Raw genomic sequence first — 20,548 nt, 5'->3', positions numbered from 1 at the left:
TTCTGGGAAGTGGGAGGTAGGCAGCTTTAGCCACTGTACCTTTGGTAGCCTGGGGTATTTAGGGACAAAATAGGGGCAGAGACATGAAGCAGTGATAGTTTTTGGTACTGGAACCCACTGGGTATTGGTACCAGAGTGCCAGGAAAGCCAAGCTCCTAATTCCTTTCAGGCTCCTTTCCCTCCCCACCCACCTCTCCTCCACAGCCCTTTCAGCTTTTGTCCAGACAAAGGCTCCCCCTTTTCTTTCTCCTTCCCTGTGGCTACCTCTCATTACCATACTGCAACCCACAGTTCATCTCAACAGCTGTCTTGTCAGTCCTGCACAACACTTTGTGTCTTTGTCTTTACTCTGTAATCAATCACTCCACAGACTTTTGATGTATGAAATACCAGCTTTCTTTTTTTCAGTTTTTTTCTGCTTGCAGGGCTGATTGCTAGAGAAAGCTCTAGCTCTATCTTCTTCCCCTAAGGCCTCTGGGATTCCTGGAATTCTTTCCCTTGGTACTTCTGCTTCCATTTCCCTACCTTCTCAAGTGTTTTCTTACTCTTACCCTTCCCTCCACGGCTCCCATCTCAACAGATGACTCCTGTCTACACATAGGACAATATATAACTAAGTCCAAGCAGCTGGATCTTATTATATTAAAGGCATTTTTTTTTTAGTTTTTTCAATGCATATTTTAATTGAATTTTTGTATACTTCATACAATGCATCTTAATCATATTTAGAATCCCTCCCCTATTTGCAGCCCCCTATAATCCATCCATATGATTTCATGCATTCTGTCATATATATTAAGGTCTATTGAATCAAGTTTGTGTACCCAGATGACCCTTGATGTGAGTTCATCCACTGGAGCCTGTTCAGCTTGTCTAGCTTCCCTCCCTTAAAGAACTCTAACTCTCCTTCACCCAGCAGTGATCAGCTGCCAATAGTTCCTCAGCTAAGGTTGGGGCCTCCTGCCCATTCCCCCAGTTCTAGGCTGGTCTTTGTCTGGTTGACTTTGCATGGGCCTTTTGCATGTTGTCTCCATTGCTGTAGGTTTATATGAGAAAAGTCCCAGGAGCTTGTAAGACTGTTTCCTCATGGTCACGCACCACCCCTGGTTCTTACAATCTTTCCACCCCCAAATAGTTACAGTTTACATTTACGAGACAAGAATTTTTGTAAATAACACATTTTCAAAAGATTTTTTAAGAGAGAGAGAGAGAGAGAGAGAGAGAGAGAATATTCATAGACAATATGATTTGCTAGTTAAAAATTTGTCAGTTTTTCCATCCGCAGATTTAACAGACTTCTAATCCAAGTCCCAATAGGGTCTTTCATGAAACTGACCAAATGATTCTATCATGCCTAGAACCAGGAAGGGCTGAGGACACTGAAAAATACTTCTGAAAAACAGAAACATGAACTTGTTTTGCCAGATGTCAAGACTCACTGCACTGCTTAGAAACTGAACACTGCAGGGGGAGGGGGTATAAAATAGACTAATTATCTAAACAGAACAGAGAATTTGGAAACATAGTCACAAGAATAAATATGAAAACTACAAATGGTAACAGTGCATTGAAGGGCATTTGAGGAGCAGAAAAAACATTTGATAATTAGTGCATTTAAAACTGTTTATTCTTCTAGAAAAAAATGAAACAATCTCTTCCTCATATCATATATAAAAAATAAACAGTAGGTGCAACAAACGTGATATGAACACAAAGATGTATAAAAATACCACGCATTTCTAAACATAACACAAACATCTTAAACAAGTCACAAAGACACTAGCCATGAAAAATTCACAAGCTTCATTTAAATTGTGATATTTTGTTCATCACAGGTAACCTGAAGAAAATAAAAACACAAGGCACAAACTCATGGTAGGACAAGATATTTGCAAACATGTAACTGCTAAAGGACAAGGCTCCAGAATCTACTAAGAACTCCTGCACACCAACCAGGAACAGATGAACAGCTAACCAGAAACAAAATTGGTAGAAGCTTAAAACCTTTATTTCACAGAAGAGAAAAGGCAGTTGCTCACACAGAGACAAAATGACACTTAATCTCATCATTAACCAAGTTAGAAATGCAAGTTAGGACACAGCAGACTATTTCTCAGCCTCTAGTTTGGCAAAAAGTAAAATGTGGCAATGATAAATATTAGAAAAAATGTGGAGATCCACAGACCCCTCAGCACCCTGTTACCACTAGAAGAGAATGTGTACAGTTAAATTATCAGAAATCAGCACTATTTCCTTTTAAAACTTCACATTTGCCAGGCATGTTAGTGCAGGCCTTTAATCCTAACACTTGGAAGTAGAGGCAGGAGGATCTCTGTGAGATGGAGGCCATCCTGGTCTACACGGCAAGTTCCAAGCCAGCCCGGACTACAGGGAGATCCTGTCTCAAAAATAAACAAACACTGGACAAAAATAATACATGTAATATAAATAAAACTGGAAAGTATGGTTTAAATGGGTTATTAATATTATATGCTTATATACAGACTTGTAGAAATATATTTATTTTATACAGTGCATTTAGTGTATCACTTTGTGAAAATGTTATATAATCAGCTAAATGAAATATTCATCTTTTATATTATAGTACCTGAAAACTGATAATTCCCTAACTGTCACTGGATAGGTTTCTGCTGAATTTTTAATTTTTAGAAAAGTTGATTTCACACATTAGTGTAAGAATGGTTTAGTAATTTAAATTCAGTTGTTTTTATAATTCAAATAATTTCCTAAGCCAATAATTACAATCTTTTTTTTTTGGTAAAGCAGCGTATAAATAAGTGTATATATTTGTAATACTCTACAGAGCCAAATAATCAGTTTTGTCACTCTTCAACTCTTGCAGAAGCCAGAGCTAACATTTACATTAAAAGTGCTATCTGTATTCCAATAAATCTTTCTTTATAAAAATAAATGAATAAGTCTATAAATCTTAACATTTATGCAGCTTACAATGTGAGAATCTTACTCCTAGGCATGCTAGGTATGTACCGTATACACAGGCTCACAGAATTATTTGCTAGCAGCAAGAATCTGGAAACAATTTATAGTTCCATCATACAATGGAATATTACACAAGAAATAATAACAAAGTACAGCATATGCAGTAATACTAGAAACACAATTTTGAGAAATTTAAAGCAACTCGGTGTGTGTGTATAAAGCTTTTTTATAAAACACTAAAACAAGCAAAACTACGTATGTGATAAAACATCTATTTTAGAGGAGGGCAATTTACAAATACAAAATTCAGAGTAATGGGTGAACTTTTCAGAGCAACGAGACTACAGGGTCCCGTCTTAGGCAAGGGGCAGGCCACTGGTCTTTAGTATGTATGCATTTTATAGCTTACACACATTTTAACATTAAAAATAAATTTAAAATAAAATCAGTAGTGTTTATTAAAATGAAAAGATTTTTCATAGTGTTCTACCTAGAACTTTCCAGAAACACCCTTGAAAAGGCTTAATTCAAAGCTGGAAAGATGGCCCAGAGGTTAAGAGCACTGGCTGTTCTTGCAGAGGACCCAGGTTCAATTCTCAGCACCCATACGGTGGCTAACAACCATCTGTAACTCCAGTTCCAGGGGATTGAATGCCTTCTTCTGATCTCCGAGGGCATTGCACAACATGGGTGCACTTAAGTACATGTAGGTGATACACTCACACACATAAAACAAAAATAATAAACAAAATACTTAAGGAAAAGGCTTAATTCAAGAAATATGTTGAGACTGAAATTTCTATTTTGATTATTTTAAATAATTCTATCATTTTAGTCCTCAAAGGAATATATTAATAGTCAAATTAGAAAAACAAATCCTTATTCTTTTCTACTTGACTGACATGGAAGATTTATATTTCAAATCCAATCACGACTGTCTATACAAATGAGTGTGCAAGGATGCAGGAGGCAACTCTGGTAAGACATGATAATGCATCCAACCTCTAAATATCGCATTTCATGTCTTGATTGTGATTAGTTCAAAATAAACTTTTATTCTTGAGATGGGGCTAAGAGAGATGAGCAAAGACTGTTGTAAAAAGTTAGAATGTATACACTTATTAAATACTTCTTTATATTGATGTATACAGACAATATGATACATGTATGTGTGCACATATATATGAAGAAATCAACAAAGCTTTTTTGTGGTTTAGCAGAGCTAGAGCTTGAACGTGTGTTCAAACCATTCCTCCCGTGATGGTATTCAATGTCTGGCTATAATCCAGCCCACTGGCCTCTGCCTATACACCCAGCTCCTTATGAGGCTGAGACAGTGGGATTCCTTGAGCTCAGGATTTTCAGGCCAGCCGGGAGAACACAGAGATCTCATCTCAAAGAGGAAAAAAAAATCTAGTTACAGAAGTGAGATTCTGTAAATACCTTCAAAAAATTTTAATTAATAGGCTATGAATGGCATGTGATAGTCAAAGATGAATGTGACTGATATGGGGTGCTCCCTACCTCATCAAAACCCCAGTCAGAATTCAGCACATCAGGCTTGTACATAGGGATAGATTTCCCTCAGAAAGGTCTACATTTACCAAGAGTCATTTATTGAGAAAATGAAATGGCACAGCTTGTCTATCCACACTTGACCAGAATGAAGGTAATCATACTCTTTCATATCCAAAATATAGTCAGAATAAAAGAATAAGGCCACGAGGTGGAATTTCACTGATAAGCACCACAGCAGCTGGTAGAAAGTTACCCTCTACCCATCAGACTTCTTTCTACCTTTGCTGCCTCTTAACATTCTCTTTTAAAAACATTAATTTACATATGATGTTTCTGTTTCTCATTATTTTAAGGCTCTTTTTAAAGAAGTGTTTTGTCAAAATGCTTCCATTATCCTTTCCTGAAACCAGCAGAAGCTTTCAGATGTGAATGCAGGGCCAGACAAAAACGCTTTATGGGGAGTGTGTGGTGGGATGGTTTTGATAATGAAAATGCCTAGAGAAATAAAATCATGAATGCTGTATGTGTTGGGGGAAAGAAACTCTTATCTTGGGTTGGGTTCTGCTTCCCTTCCAGAGGGTAGTATTACCTACAGTAAACAGGTCTCCAATTAAACAAAGAAGATTCACATATACCCCTGCATTTTGGAGCTAATGAAATTGTTCTAACAGTTTTAATGAGAGTATAGCCTTAGATTTCAGAAAGTGAAACTTAAGAGTTCAGCCCTCTATAACTGGGCCCAACTTGCCCTTGATTGCAATTGTTAGTTTCTGCCCTATTGCCTATGGCATCTCCCAACTTACAAGAAGTAACCCAACCATTCCCAAATATACCCCATTAAGTGAGACAGCACACATACATAGAGATCAGGAATGACTGACACATCTTTTCCCATTGACCAAGAGAGAATATGATTCAAAACCAACAAAAAAATGTTGACTGCTCACCCTGAGGATATGCACTCCATTTCTAATAAAACTGCATTCTGAAAATTCCATAACACGAAGTCTTTACTACCATGCTTAGCAAGTGTACCTAGCACACAGTGGGTGGCTGAGAAACAGCTGCTAGTCAGTGGGGCTTGTGTCCGATCTCTCCACCCCTATATTCAGTGTCTTTTTGAGATTAAACAATCCAAATGAAAGTCAAGATCAGGATCTTAGAAAGAAAAATAAATAGCCTGAATTGTTTTCAATAAAGAAGTCTAACCTTTAAATTCTGAATTATAATTACATGTCAATAACTCCTCTGGGTTAATATGAAACTAGATTTGGGTAAAGAAATAGAAATCAGTTTCTATGGTAGAGGAGGGAAAACCATTCTCGGCCAAGAAAATTGGGCTTAATCTCAGTCCTGAGCTAAATATCAAAATCTATTTCCTACTTTTTTTTTCTTACACAGTACTTAGACTCAGTCCCAGAATGCTATGTGTAGAGGCGAGCACTACACCAACCGAGCAACATCCTCAGTCCTTATCACCTGCTTTTAAAATTCCAGCTATGTACTTCTCAAGTTCTTGTTTTGCTTGACTCAGATTCTTCTCATCACCAGCAGAACAAAGATGCTATAGCACACACCGTAAGGCCCAATGCTATCCTATAGCTGTTTATACCTGATATGCCCTATGTCCTAAACAACAAACCTGTCCCTGCCCAGAAAAAAAGCACAGTCCAATTTGGAAGACAGAAACAGTTTTATCCTGATACAGGATGTGACGGAGGGGAACTAACTGTGCTGATGGCACAGAGTTGAACAGAGAAGAATCCTTAGTTCAAGTTGGGATGAAAAGAAGGCTTCCTTGAAGAAACTGTAAGACAGTTAGGTCTTAAAGAATAAGATAGCCAAGCAAAGATGAGTTAGAGCATTCGTAATGCATGGCAAGAAATAAAAATATGCATACATGTTACAGTAAACACTACGTTGATAGTAGTTTGTAGAAACTCCCAGTGAGTGGGTAGGAAGACGGGGGGGGGGGCATGTCCCTGCATGGTCCATACACACTTAGCTATATTTCCACACATGCCCTCTCTGATTTAAAGGAGTAGTGGGTTCAACGGTTCAACAGTTAACTCAACAGTGGAAGACCATAGAGCCACCTTTCCAATCCATACTGGTTTAAATCCAGTTACTAACATTTAAATATTTTATCTATTATCCTGATTACAGAAAGACTACACAGTAACACCAGCCTGCTAAAGGTGCCTTGTCAGATGCCCAAGCCATTCCAGAACACTGAATTCCTTAGGTCCTGAATCATTCTAGCCAACCCCAGCTCCTACCTCTGAAAGTTCAAAGAATCAAAGATCTGTTGGTTACTGAAATATCATCCTGGTGGGACTATGCAGATGGAGATTAGTTCCAATTTTAAAGACAAGGTATCCCTTTTCCAGATGTTGAACTGAGTCTAAAAAAGAGAATATTCTGAAACAAATTCCTTCTAAGTAAAGAATCTAAAAACAGAAATGGGTGTTAATGGCATTATTAAAGACTCGGTTCTAACCCACACATATATATAGACATGCACGGCATCAGGGAAGGCCATTTATCAGTCACATATCCAGTTCTATTGGTACTACATGAAGAAATAGGAGACAACAGAAAAGAGAATGAGTCTAGAACTGTAAAAATACTATTCAGAATTACAACAGAACACGGGAAAGGGTCAGATTCTAAAGATTAGTAGCAAATATAGAGAGATTTTCAACTTTTTAAACTTTCCTTATTTGGAAATTAGACACTCTTAAGGAAGGGAAATACCAAATATTGCTAAATTCATCAGGTACACTTTGGCATTGTACATGGATGGGTTATCTAATCTGAAGGTGATATGGTTTTCTTTTCCCTGGAGGACGTGAACTGCTAACATCCCAGGGACTGTATCAAGCTTGCTTCCCTTCTCTTACTGACTGTTAAACAAAGAAATGTGTGTTGAGTTTCATGACATCCCACATGTTTCTGTGACTAATCCCCAGCCATTTTTATTTACAGGGCTCAGAACAAGTTTCTATGACAATCCCATGCCATTTTTTAAATGTTACACACACGCACACACACACACACACACACACACACACACACACACACACACGCGCGCACGCGTGCACACAGACACACACTTTCTGCTTTTTTGAAACTAATTATAGAACAATCATTTGTTCTATGCTTTATACAGGAGAAGCATGCACAACACACAGCCATGGTGCTAGAAACAGATTTCAGTTTCAGAGTCAACATGAAGCAAACAGAACAGGGAGCAACAAGAATAATAAAATGCGATATGTGCTGTTTGGAGCACTGGATTCTTGTTATTTTTTTGCTATTTTATCTATGAGACCTGCAAAGTTCTGTTTCCTATTACTACCCCCCTCCACACACACAGACCCTCAGAGCCACTGCACTAATACACAGGCACACAGTCACACTATCCATGAATGCTTTCTAGCCAAATGCCGCATGTGTCAGCCTTCCTTAAACGAGGGAAACAGCAAAGCGGCTCCAGACCTCTGACAACTTAAAATCCACTTCAGCGTAGAAGTCTCATGGTAGCTAACTTTCTTGAGAAGAAAGAAAACAGAGCCTGTAGGTGGCTGTACCACTGAAATTGGCTGTTCTAGAAACCACTACCAATTGCCAAGCGAATTCCCTGCAGCCTGCTCTCCAAGGCCCTCCTTTCCTTTCTGTTTTCCACTCTTGTCCTCATGATGTTTAGTGCTCCTGTAACTCTGTTTCATACTTCAGCATTACTAGAAGGATGTCTTTAAAAAGAAATGAAATTCTCTGGGCCTTACCAGCTTTCTGTGGAGAAAACAAGTCATGGTGGTGAGTAAGAGAAAGCACCTGGGCCACATCTGTGTCTAGCTTTTCTCTTACATGGATATTTCTGATTTTTAAAAAATCTTGGACATGGAACTGAAATAAAGTCAAATGACACAATTCCTCACTATGCGCCAATGATCTTACTTAAAAAGCAATGTTGGGGGTGGCAAGATGGCTTAGTAGGTAAAGGGCTTGCCATGCAAACCAGATGACCTGAGTTCCATCCACGAACCCTGTGTAAAGGTAGAGAGAACTGACTCCATGAAGTTGATAAAGTTGGCTTCTGACCTATACACCACACACACACACACACACACACACACGTGTGCCATGCATGCACCTCCTACCGCACACATCATTATCATCATGCACACACACACATACACACACAAAATAACTTTTTAAAAACTAAAAAGCAAAGCGAACAACTGTTTCTACAAATGTTTATGACTCCACACAGCCTATTCATTAGAAGGAGCGTAATGTTACAATATCAAAAGCTTTAAAATCTTAATTTCTGAGGAAAGTATACATAACATAGGCTAACTCATTCATTGCATGTTATGTTTGGGGGTTTACTATCTTGGGAACCCAGCATCAAGCAGTAGTGAGAACTGAGAACGTGACAGTGCCGTGGTCGGCTCTTGTCAGGGGAGGCAGCCAAACAGACCTCATCGGCCAACGGCAGCCAGTGCTTCCACCTGATGCAGCTGCCATGGCCCAGGAGTCATGGAGTTAGGCTTCTTGGCTACAAAATGAAGGTCTGGGCCTCTCCATTTCCTTCAAGGTAAAAAACCAAATTTAATATCAAAATGGACAGAACTCTAATTTTCTCATGACTTTTTGAAACTTCAGGAAAAACAATGGCTTTCAGGATTATCATGCAATTCCAGAGAACATTTTTTGCTACTATAAATTTAGAAGCAGGGCTTAGAGCCTGATGTGTTGGTGGACACTTTGCACAGAAGAGCAGACAAGTCCACTAAGCATCTTGCCTGGGCCAAGTTCCTCAACCTGCTTTCCCTCTATATAGGTAATTACAAAAACTTCCCCAAGCCAAACAGTACGCTTTATGTGAAGAGCTGATAAGATAATATATAAGGAAAAAAACTAGTTAAGTATTGCATTTTATGAGCACAATCCTGGGATCTGAGAGATTTGGCTTAAACATTATTTCCTAATAGTCTGACTTGACTGGGTTACTAATGCTCTCCGACCCTGTTTTTCTGAACAAGGGCAGTCACCCACAAGTCTTTAGCATATCTACTCTCCCTACCACATACCATGAACAATTCTCCCAAACTTGACAAAGTCAAAAAAGAAAACTAAATAAAGACAAACAGTCTCACATAAAATCAAAGAAATCCATATCCACCATATACAGAGCTCCTCAAAGTCACAGTGCCCCAAGGCACAAACTGCTCGGGCTGTCCCTTGTTTGAGTCTCTGGTAGAATGCTCTGTTGTTGCAAAGCAGAATGAACTACTAAAGCCACTGCCCTCACTTTGAAACTAAGAGACTTCATAATAAAAAGCCAGAAATGGAACTCATGGTCCTGTCCACTCCAGCTCTGCTCTAGCCCCAGCCCACCGGCCAAGCCTGCGGTCTCCTGTCAGGGCTTCACTTATCCATCACCCCACCACCCAGCCACCTCCCAGGCTCAAGAGCAAATGAAGTGAAAGCGAGACATAATCAGCCTTTACATAGCAAAACTGAAAATGGCTCTTTGAAGAATTACGAAGGGTTTTGTCTGAAACCTTTGACCTTTCTAGAGAAATCAGTCACTGTAGTTTAAAAATGTAGGTGGCAAAAGTACAAAGGATTACATTTATCCATTTTGCATGTTTGTCCTCTTTTCTGAGATGAGGGACAAATATCTTCAGAACAATTACTTATTTAATTGTAACATTTTAGCCTGACATAGCCACATATACACACACACACACACGCACACACACACACGCACACACACACATATCCTGGGCTCTTTATGATGGTACATTTAAAAATTATTATCCTCACTGTACTTCACTGGAACCAAAATATGTCATTAAAAAATAATTCATTGAGAACTTTGTAAAGTGTTGTAATTCTTTTTAAAATTATTATTATTATATGTGTTTTTGTGAACATGATGTGGGGGCATGTGTGCCATGGCACATATGTAGTCAGAGGACAACTCTGTTGAGTTGGTTCTCTCCTTTCACCTTCTTGTGGGTCCCAGGGATTGAACTCAGTCACCAGACTTTGCGCAACAAGTAACTTTACCCAATGAACCACCCATTGACCCAAAGTGCTATAGCTATTGATTGAGCATGGAGAGGGGAACAATTTCCAAATGTACATTAAACATAATTTTTAATAAAAGTCTCTATCATTTACTGAGAGGTCAAACAATGAAAGCAGTGCACTGTCTTTCTCTGGCAAGAACATATAGCAGAGCTGCTCTGCTGTGCAGCATCATCACAGACCCCTTTGTCAGAAGTTACTGGAAACCACATTCCAAAAGACGAACCTGTGCTTTACAAGAAGGGAGAGGAGGCCAGTAAATGAATCCATCAGCAGCTTCAGGAACCTACTGATTTTATAGGATATACGCCCACGCAGAGTTGTCATAGTTCTACAAAGACAAACATTTCTCAGGCAAAAAGTTTTGGTTGGACTCTAATCTAGAATCCTTGCTTCATCTTAGACATTTGTAAACTACGCCCATTTTCAATTACTTAATATGGGAAACACAGTCTTAGGTAGACCATTTTCCATGAACAATGTTTGAAACACAGAGTATTAGTAATGAAATGCATCTGGCATAAAAATATCCACAATTTCCATTGTTAATGTGCTGTTGTAACTGAGTCCGCACAGACAGACAGACAGACAGACAGACGGACACAGACAGACAGAAACACACACACACACACAGAGCATGCTACATAGGTTCACATGCAGGGGCATCGTACCTCAGTTACTCTAAAGTCTTGTGCATCTCTATCCCACACCCATTCAGAATATTTAAAAAGGGCATGGAGAAGGACTTGATGTCACTTCAGCCCTGGAGTCCGTCCGCATGTCGTGGACTTTAACTTGACTCTTGCAGTCAAGATTTGGACAAGAGTTGGTGAGAATTTGTTAGCCTAAGGCCTTGTAATGTCAACTGCTTTGAAAGTCAATGGAATATTTGAAAGTAACACTAAAGGGATCCTTTAAGTACAATAATCATTTTATACAGGGGCTTAAAATTAAACAACTAATCCCTTTAAGATTAAAATACACCGAATTGTGACTGTTTCCAGCAAGGGAAGGAAAGAAAATACTCAACAGGGAAGAGATGGCTTCAGTTTTCTAATATCAAGAAACACGTCTCTGATCTTCAAAGAGAATATTGATATTGTAACTCTACAGTTCCTATTACTCACTGACAAATATCTTTTGCTACCAAAAATTTCCACCCAGATCAAGCTACATGACTCACTATAGATATCTTCTCCAATAGCATGAATGCAATGTACTGCCCAGTCATGGGCTGGGAAGACTGTAAAAGGATAAAGTCACTCAGACCACAGTGCCAAAGACAGTAGCAAAATGACAGCAGATGCTACAGTGGGTCTCTCTCCCTCTCCCGCCTTCCCAGTTTTTACAAAAGGATCTCATTTTGTAGCCCAGACTGGGTTTGAACCCAGTTGAGGCAATCCTCCTGCCTCAACTTCTTGAGTGACAAGATAAGAGTCACCATATTCAGCTTAGGATCCATTTTTTAAATGTTTTAATTTCACTTTAAAGCATTTCAAAAGTAGCCATGAAAAAAAGTACAATTTCATTCAGGCTGAGCATGGTGGCTTGCAGCTTTAATCCCAGCTCTTAGAAGGCAGAAATAGGCAGATCTCGATGAGTCCAAGACCAGTCAGGGCTAAATAGTGAGACCTTCTCTCAAAATAACGCCATATCTATATTTTATTCAATATAAGTTCAATTTGGCAGTTGATTTTTAAATACAATTTAGAAGAATTAATATATACAATGAACTAATATAGTATAAATTGAATTAGCGAATCATTTTTTCCTATTTGTACTCATAAAATTCACATCAAGTAAGGCTTTTAGTTTTTGCACTGAGATCATTTAGAACTTAGCTTGTTCAAGTTTCAAAAATTAAAATAAGCTTAGTCATTTAAGGGCATTAAAATAAACTGCTTCCATTTTCTTTTGCTTTTTAAAAAACTTTAAATTTAAACTAATAAAATCCCATTTTTTTAGCATTATTTTGGTTTTCTTTTATATAACTGACACAAGGCCAAAGAATCTTTCCAGAGCAAAGTAAATTGAAAATTTCTAAATCTAATCGTTACAAGTTAAAAAATGTCTTATGCATATGTAAATGTTAAAGATCTGCATGATGAAATAGTATATGAAATTCAGATTTTTAAATAGGACTTGCTTTAATGCTCAGTACCATCCCAAAGTACCTAGAGCCCATTAATCTAACTTTATCTTTAAAAAAAAGTCAAACCTGTTTCATAATGCATCTATTCACTTCACTATTCTGAAAACAAAAGGAACAAGTCATTCCAGATTTTTGACCCTAACACTGCAAGCATAGACCATTTCTCTCTCTCCTAATCAAGTGCAGCCTGGTTATGTGGCTAGGATCTGAACTCTATGGGGGAAAATACTTCTGTGGGAATGGCTTGGATTTTGACATTTTAGTTCCTCTTTGGTTCTAGGTAGGTGTGTGACACCATTTAAACAGTGTTAGGGTTACTAAGACAGCTCTAATGTGGGTTTGGATGTTTTTAAAAGCAAACGGTTTGGAATCAGAAGACCTGTTTGAGTCTTGCTCTTTGCAAGTAAGGCCGTTGCGGTCGCTCTTCTCATTTGTTCAAAGTGGAGTTCATTACTTATAATACTGATGTGAGGAAGGAGTTAAAGAAGAAAAGGAGGGAGGAAAGGGAAAGAAAAAAAGAGAAGAGAAAAGGGAAAGCAAGTGTATGGACTGGTTCTGAGCGAGAATGCTTGCCTAGGGATCCCCAGCCCTGGAAAAAAATAAAATAAAAAAGAACAAGCTACATATAAGGCAAACTTTGCACAGTGCCAGTCGCAGGACAGACGCTCAAAGTTATCTCCCTTCCTTCCATCTCCTTCTCTGTGCTCTCATTTGATGCAGGCTGGAAAAGCTACCACCAGGTCAAGTGTTTGAAAGACATGAAGAGAAGCACACAAGACAGTAAACTTAAAGTTCTCTAAGACTCCAGAACTATTCCACCTCAGTCACTAGTCATTATGACCACTGACTCATTGCTGAGTTAGTAACATGTTACAGCTCAAAGAACGAGATTCGCCAAGGTACATGGCACAGGTGGCCTTCTCCTCCTCAGTTTTACCTTATGCAGCTTGTTTAGCAAACAGAACAGCAAACATGTTCTGTGCTGTAGAGTCGCTGCATTCATCACTTGCTGGACTTATCTCTTTGCCTCCTAAGCCATGTTTATTTAACTAGAACAGTAATGGGAGGACTAATTCCATTAGATAAAATATGCTTTACACTGTGCAGTTACCATAACAAAAAAGGAAAAAGTGTTTTCTAATATTTGGGGAAAGCAAAGAAAAAAGTCATTTCTGTTTAAGTAGCAGCTAGAAGATTCTGATAAGCTCAGGGACATCAGAGTCTAGATCAGTAACATGTACGCTACCATTACATCCGTGGCAGAGAGTCTAAAAGTGGACAACACTATGAGCTACATGATGCAAAACAGAGATCGGATGCTCCTCCACAGCACTTCTGCCAGGCTATGTGCACCCGAGTCACTAACTGGATGCCTCAGCTCTGAAAGAAGTCTTTGTAAAGCTTTTCTTTCTAAAAATTTGAATAGAACGTCCTGAAGTCGCAAGTAGCACTTTGTCTCAAACAAATTATACAAAAACAGGGGGAATATGCATTATAAAATTCTCCATTTGATATCCCCCTGCCCAAGATCCTTTTACAGTCATTACTTAGACCAAAACACTTTCAGAGCATCTCCATTTGCAATTAGGTTCACGGTTTTATGTTTCTCTTAACAAAGCATGCCCATTCATTCATTCTTTTCCTGTTCCACCTGACTCTTCCTCTTCTCCTCACCCCGCAAAGATTTGCAATTTATAATATTTTTAGAGGCAAACTCTCTTCGAACCATGGAGAAATTTCTGAAGGGATGGTACTAAACTACACTTTAGCACAGTTGCTGAATTCAATCTGTACTTTTTTCAGCTATTCTAATCCTCCAAATAGTTTTAAATAATCTATACTGACATTTAGGAGCAATTAGAGTTGTCCCTGCTTCTGTAGAAGATTGAAAAAACCAAGGAGCTGTGTCTTCTGGAAGCAGCTCGAGGCCCTAACCAAATGAAACCCCCAGTCCTACTGTGTACAGCACTGACCACAACAAAAGCTGTGGTTTCTCCCACACTAGCCTTAAATAGGTTTAAATTAATGCTATTCATCACTGGGTGGAAAGGAAGACAGGCAAGTCATGCCAATAGCATTGAGAAATTTTCTAACCAACACAGTCAATCCTCCTAGCCATAAATGAACTGACCCCCATTCCACGGTTTCCTCCAGAGCAACTTTTGCTCTGTGTTCCTGTACACGCTCTGCCTTTGAACTTCCAGCTTTTTCACTACATTCCGAGCAAAGGATTTTGTTACTACATTCAAGGCAAAGGATATTGTTACTATCCTCAAGTTACGAAGAACACACTCAAGGCTATAAAAGCCATATTTAATCTCGAAGTTTGGTGGTTGCTAGTACTATCTTTATAGAATTAAAAGATACATAAACACTTCTAAAATGGTGTACATATACCAGTAATTTACAGTATATCAGTCACAAAATCTACTGTAAGCTTGGCTGAAGGTTAAAATTAGAATTTGGGATACAGATCAATAATACGTCTCTCTTAATTATAAAAAAAAATCATCACATATTAGTTTTATCCCTTCTTTTTCCAAACACATTTTATCAACACAAATCACAGAAACTATGCATATAATTCTGCTAGGGAGTTTTTGAGCTCCCAAAAAAAGTTTAATTATATAATGTTCAGCCCTAACCTTGAGTATAAACACATACACAAAAATACCAGCCAGCAAAACATGCAGAATATATTTTAGAAATCCAGCACTCCCTCTAAATAATGTACTGTTACATAAAAATTAGCACACTGTTGTAATTAATTTGGCGTAAAATTATAAACTACAACAATATAACAAGACTCATTTTATTGTTTAAAAATTATTCCGTATGCACTGGTAATCTTATATGTAATTTTTCCACATTTAAAACAGTAGTGAAAGTAGGCAAAGAGAAATCATTGCTACTGCTTAAGTTGCACTCTGGGTGCAGCCTGGGTATGCACACCCAGTGCACACTCACAGACACTCCCCATCTTCACCTGCTCTGAAGCAGTAGGAAGTGAATTCTCAATCTGTCAACATAACCATCTGGTCTATCTGCATATCACGGCTTTCTCTAGTACTATATGAAGGAATGGAAATCATGAAGCCAAAATAAAACCAAAATGTACCTGAAGGGGAGGGAGTAGCTAATTGCTCTTTGGGCAGATCACAGCAGAATCTGCCAATGTCTGGTTCAAAATGAGCATTCCTAACAGCATAGCCAAACAAACAATATGGTATAGGTGAAGTGATGATCACTAAAACTGCCTTGCAGGTTTACAGGAGGGATACCAAACTTCTGCCATGCTAAGACCATACGTGTCAAGACTCTGCAAAATCAAGTGGAGGCAGAGCAATCAACAGCCACTGTACTAAAAGGCTACTGTGCAAAAGTGTTCACTTTCCACCTTAAAACTAGCAAATCTTTGCGTTACATCAGGACAGCATCAATTCCCTTTGTCATTGGCTGATTAGCAGCAACAGCAATTTGCTGACAATTTTGGTTACCCAGTCTTTCCGAGTGGATTTTAAGACAGCTAAAAATACTTGCAATCTTGGAAAACGCCTCACCTCTAAACAGTGACAATGGCTCAGTGGGCTTTGGCTGCGGGCTCACTGCCACCTGCAAGTTAGCCAAGGCCTCGGTTGAGTTAAACATAATTCCGTTTGTTAAATTTTAGTTTTTAAATGTCACCACATTTAAAGACTACCTCAAAGCTTTTGCTCTACCCCACCCCAGGTAATAATACCAAACACAAACAGTAACTATCAGTTATGTCATAAATAAAGCAATCTACCTCTGTCCAAGAAAGGAGTCCTTTTAAAATCCAACCTCTCACAAAATTTAAGTAACTTGACAGAATCTGTCTAAAAACTGATTACATTACCAGAAGCTATACAGAAGCAGTTTCAAAAAAAAAAAAAAGAAAAAAGAAAAAGAAAAGAAAAAACTCTCTAGAAAGTTCTCGGTTGAGTGCCTACTAATGAACAAAGGTTAACTTTATCTAAAAGGTCAAATGCCTGGTGGCTAAGGTTATAACCTTAACAACTTAAATTGTGACCTTGCCACGTGCCGGGTATATTGTAGATTCTGATACAGATCATCTGGTAAAGGCTGGTCATAAATTAGCTTTACTGTTACACGCCCACAAAGAAAACCATTTGCCACGATACCATAATACCGCCAAGACGTCATATGATACATGGGAAGGGCAACTCAAATAGAGACTAAATTAAGGACATAAAATGGTTTTGTTATTTTATGGTTTTAACGAGATGAAATTCTCAGGCCTATAGAACCATTTCACTGTACTTGTTACTGTTTACCAGACACAAAATTCACACAATTCTAAACCACAGGATTTAGGAGAGAAACTAAGAATACAGCTGATATATTGGATTTTAGCATCTCTAAGCCTTAGAATAAATCATCTCTGCTTTTAAAAAAATAATTGATCATGCATCTGCCTCCAGTACCCTTTAAGATTTTAATTTTTTGTTAAAGCAGCAGCCAAGGCATGAAGCAATAGTAGTTATACATATTTTAGAGGAGAAAAATCTCATTTCGTGGCAACTGAGAAAGGAGGCGGCATTCATTTTCAAAGAAATGAAAAACGCTCTACAGGTGAAAAGGCCACAATGGCTTTGGCATGTATTGGGAAGCACGTTTCAGAGTCTCTGCTTCTTGCCAATACTGGCAAGTTCTCAAAACTTTTAAGGAGGTAAAAAACACTGTTTAGTGTTTACAAATCTTCAGCATTATAACAGATGCTTGTCAAATCAGTTGTATGCAAGTTAACCAATCTACCTCATATTTCTATCAGTAGCTTCTCTTCCACAAATAAGAGGTCTCCATGTCTCTTAAATCAAACTTGAAATATTTTCAGACCAAAGGCCTTTACTGTTTGCTTTTTGCAAACTCCCTGCTGCACACTGCACATAGAGGCAGCCATGACTGTCGTCTTCAGGGAACCCAATGGCCAGACACTTGGCTGGTATTCAGGCCTAAAGAGGGATTCTGGGATACATGAGGAACACCAAACCGAAAGGTAGTCTGATCCATGCTGCTATCAATAAATCTTTCATAGCTGTAAGGATGCTAAGACACCTTCCAACCTTCCTAATGTCATTCCACCAACATCACTCCTTCAGGCACTACAGCAACCAGCAAGCGCAATAGCTCAAGGATTGGAAGTAACCTCACAATAACCCATCAACAATTAAAGGTACAGCAGGGAAAGGGAACAGACAGAACAGCTGCATTCCTTTAAATCTCAGGGAAATACTTAATTCAGACGCTTAGAATGGGGCCTGCTCAAAGGACAGAAACTCCACAGACATTTCAATTTCGGTCCTTTCCTGGACTGAAGCATAAACACGATCTGCATCAACTGTTGGCACCCTCAAGTTTCTAAGTTGCCCAATTAGAACATTCACTATAATTCATAAATTATTTTTCTGAATACCTAAAAGATAAACACAAGATTATAAAGAGTGCTTTTATAAAGCACTGTAAACATCTATAATTTTTTGTACACTCATGCACTTAGCACATACAAATGAAGAAAAATCTTTAACTTTGTTTTTACCATACAAAACAGATGATCAACAGGGTTGAAAAAGGTTAAGAAAAGGCCATTTATTCTAGTTTAGAAATCGGTTGAGAAGCGTTGCTTTTTCATTTTTGCTACCCAGAATTGGCCAAAACAACAGGCACTTCTTATAATTTTAAAAACTCAATTATTTGAACCATTTTCAGAGCACATCCTCAGAACTACTCATCTATCCACTGCCAACACAACACAAATGACGATGTGACATGCTTGCAAAGTCAATTTCTTCAGTTTCTTAAGGACAGATGAATAGTAAACATTCTCTTTCTAAATCATATATTGAAAAAAAATAATAGAGAATAGAATGTTAGCTTGCTTCTTTAAAAGTTAAAATTTTTAGATTTTTTAAAAAATCTTTTGCAAAATAGTATTGACTTTGCAAATAGTATCTTCAAGAAGACTAATATATATATATATATACACACACACACACATATACACACATATATATATATATATATATATTTGAACTCCAACAAAACAAGTCACTGGTAGGCTCCTACAACTTTCTTCCATCTGCCTTAAGCAACTGCCATGAAAGCAATCTAGCAAGACTGATATGTACATATAAAAAGTCAACAAGTTACACAAGACCTGAGCTCTCACAGAACACAATGAGCCTTTGTCTAAAACAAGCCGAAAAGAGCAAAGTAAAGCTGCATTATTTCACCCAGTCCTCAACAGTTGTATCCTGAATGCTCTTCAAATTTCTGAAGCATACTCTGGTAAAACATGTCTTTAAAAACAATGAATCTCTCTCTCTCTTGCTGCCCATCTCCTTTTCCCTCTTTATTTCCCCTTTCTTCCTGTTACCACACACACTCTCTCACACACACACACACACAATCAAAATAGCTCAGTGGATCAATTATCAATAGCAATTTCTCAATGTGTTCACATACACTGGGCAAGCTGGTTACTTTCAATATTAACCCCTCTGATTGTTCAGAATTTGGTTGATTGGTATTCCTTGACTATTTGAGATGATGCTAAGGATTCCTAAATACAAAGCTACTAAGCGTCTATATTAATGTGATTATTTTTCCTTTAGAAATGGTTAGCAATTTGATAGTAATCTTACTTCCAACTTCTTAATTGGCAAGGGGTTCAAGGGGCCCCAGTAGGTTAAAAGAGTCCCCACAGAAAGGCAACTCACAAAATTGCCTCAACACCAAACTAAATGCTTTATAAGTAGACCACAGACAAGTTTAAAAATTATTCTTCATTACAAGGGGTGTCGTGAGGCTTGGCTTCTCTCACCACTGGTCTAAAAAGTGACTCTAATATGTCACCCACAGATGAACACCACCTTTGCCAGCACTACTTACCAGCTGTGGCCTGAGTGGGAATTCTCTCAGGGCTCTGCTTTTGCCCCTGAATGAGGGGGGCGCATCAGACAGGAGGGGCTTGTTTCAGGCTGCTCTGACTCTGGTCTACCTCTGAAACCTTACTGGCATTCTGCCCTAGACTTGCACTGTGGGGAGGTCAGGAATGGTTCAGCATACACAGAGGTTCAGCATACACAGAGGCCATCAGGAAAGAAAGACACAAGAAAGCAGAAGGAGTTCTCTCCCGTTGCACTTACCTGCTGCATGCACAAAGTATGCCAAATATAAATCAAGTTCCTTAACAGAAACCCCTATATGATGGGGCTGGACGCAGAGCCCTGGGTTAGAGCACTGTGGGGACTTTACAAGGCGCTCGCCATCAGTACTTTCCAGCGGAATACCTTTAAACAAGATCACCATGACGAGGTCCAACCTCCACACTTTATCTGCCTGGCGGAGGCAGTCAATTCTCCGCATCTTGCCTTTCTGGTCTGGGTTGGAAAGAACGCAGCATGGAGGTTTCTTTCCTGTAACTGTAAGAACAAAGTCCTCTCGATACTCAGGTCGGATATCCTTCCGTAACTTGGCCAGAAGTCGAGAAGCCCACTTCTGCTTGACCTCTGGTTTTTCACTTAGCAACTCGTCCTTCACGGCTCTCTCTTCTTCTTTTGACATACGCTTTTCATGTTTCTTGAAGTATTTTCGCTTTCGGGCCTGCAGGTTGAACCACGTGTAGGCAAAGGCTCGGACGTGGGGCAGAAGTGCTTCAATGAAAGGATGAAATTCATCCTGGGGATAGGAATAAAAACAAAACTATGAAGACATGAAGATGACGGACACAAAGAAGACAACTTGCCATTGGGAGTCACCTTAAAAAAATTC

The 20,548-nt window shown here is 38.7% G+C and overlaps 1 protein-coding gene across 3 annotated transcripts in view; it reads right to left on the bottom strand.

The window, feature by feature from the left end:
- Positions 1-20,548, bottom strand: part of Nfia (nuclear factor I A) — a 377,440-nt gene that overhangs the window by 346,375 nt on the left and 10,517 nt on the right. For all 3 annotated transcript variants that reach the window (XM_008844440.3, XM_008844432.3, XM_008844449.3), the window contains exon 2: positions 19,924-20,455. In XM_008844440.3, coding sequence (XP_008842662.1) covers positions 19,924-20,455 — 532 coding nt within the window. The remainder of the gene's footprint in view (positions 1-19,923; positions 20,456-20,548) is intronic.

Source organism: Nannospalax galili, unplaced genomic scaffold, assembly GCF_000622305.1.
Source record: "Nannospalax galili isolate Female #2095 unplaced genomic scaffold, S.galili_v1.0 scaffold71, whole genome shotgun sequence".
Taxonomy (NCBI): Eukaryota; Metazoa; Chordata; class Mammalia; order Rodentia; family Spalacidae; genus Nannospalax; species Nannospalax galili.
The sequence above is the reverse complement of the archived record's forward strand: the minus strand, read 5'-3'. Positions and strand labels throughout refer to the sequence as shown.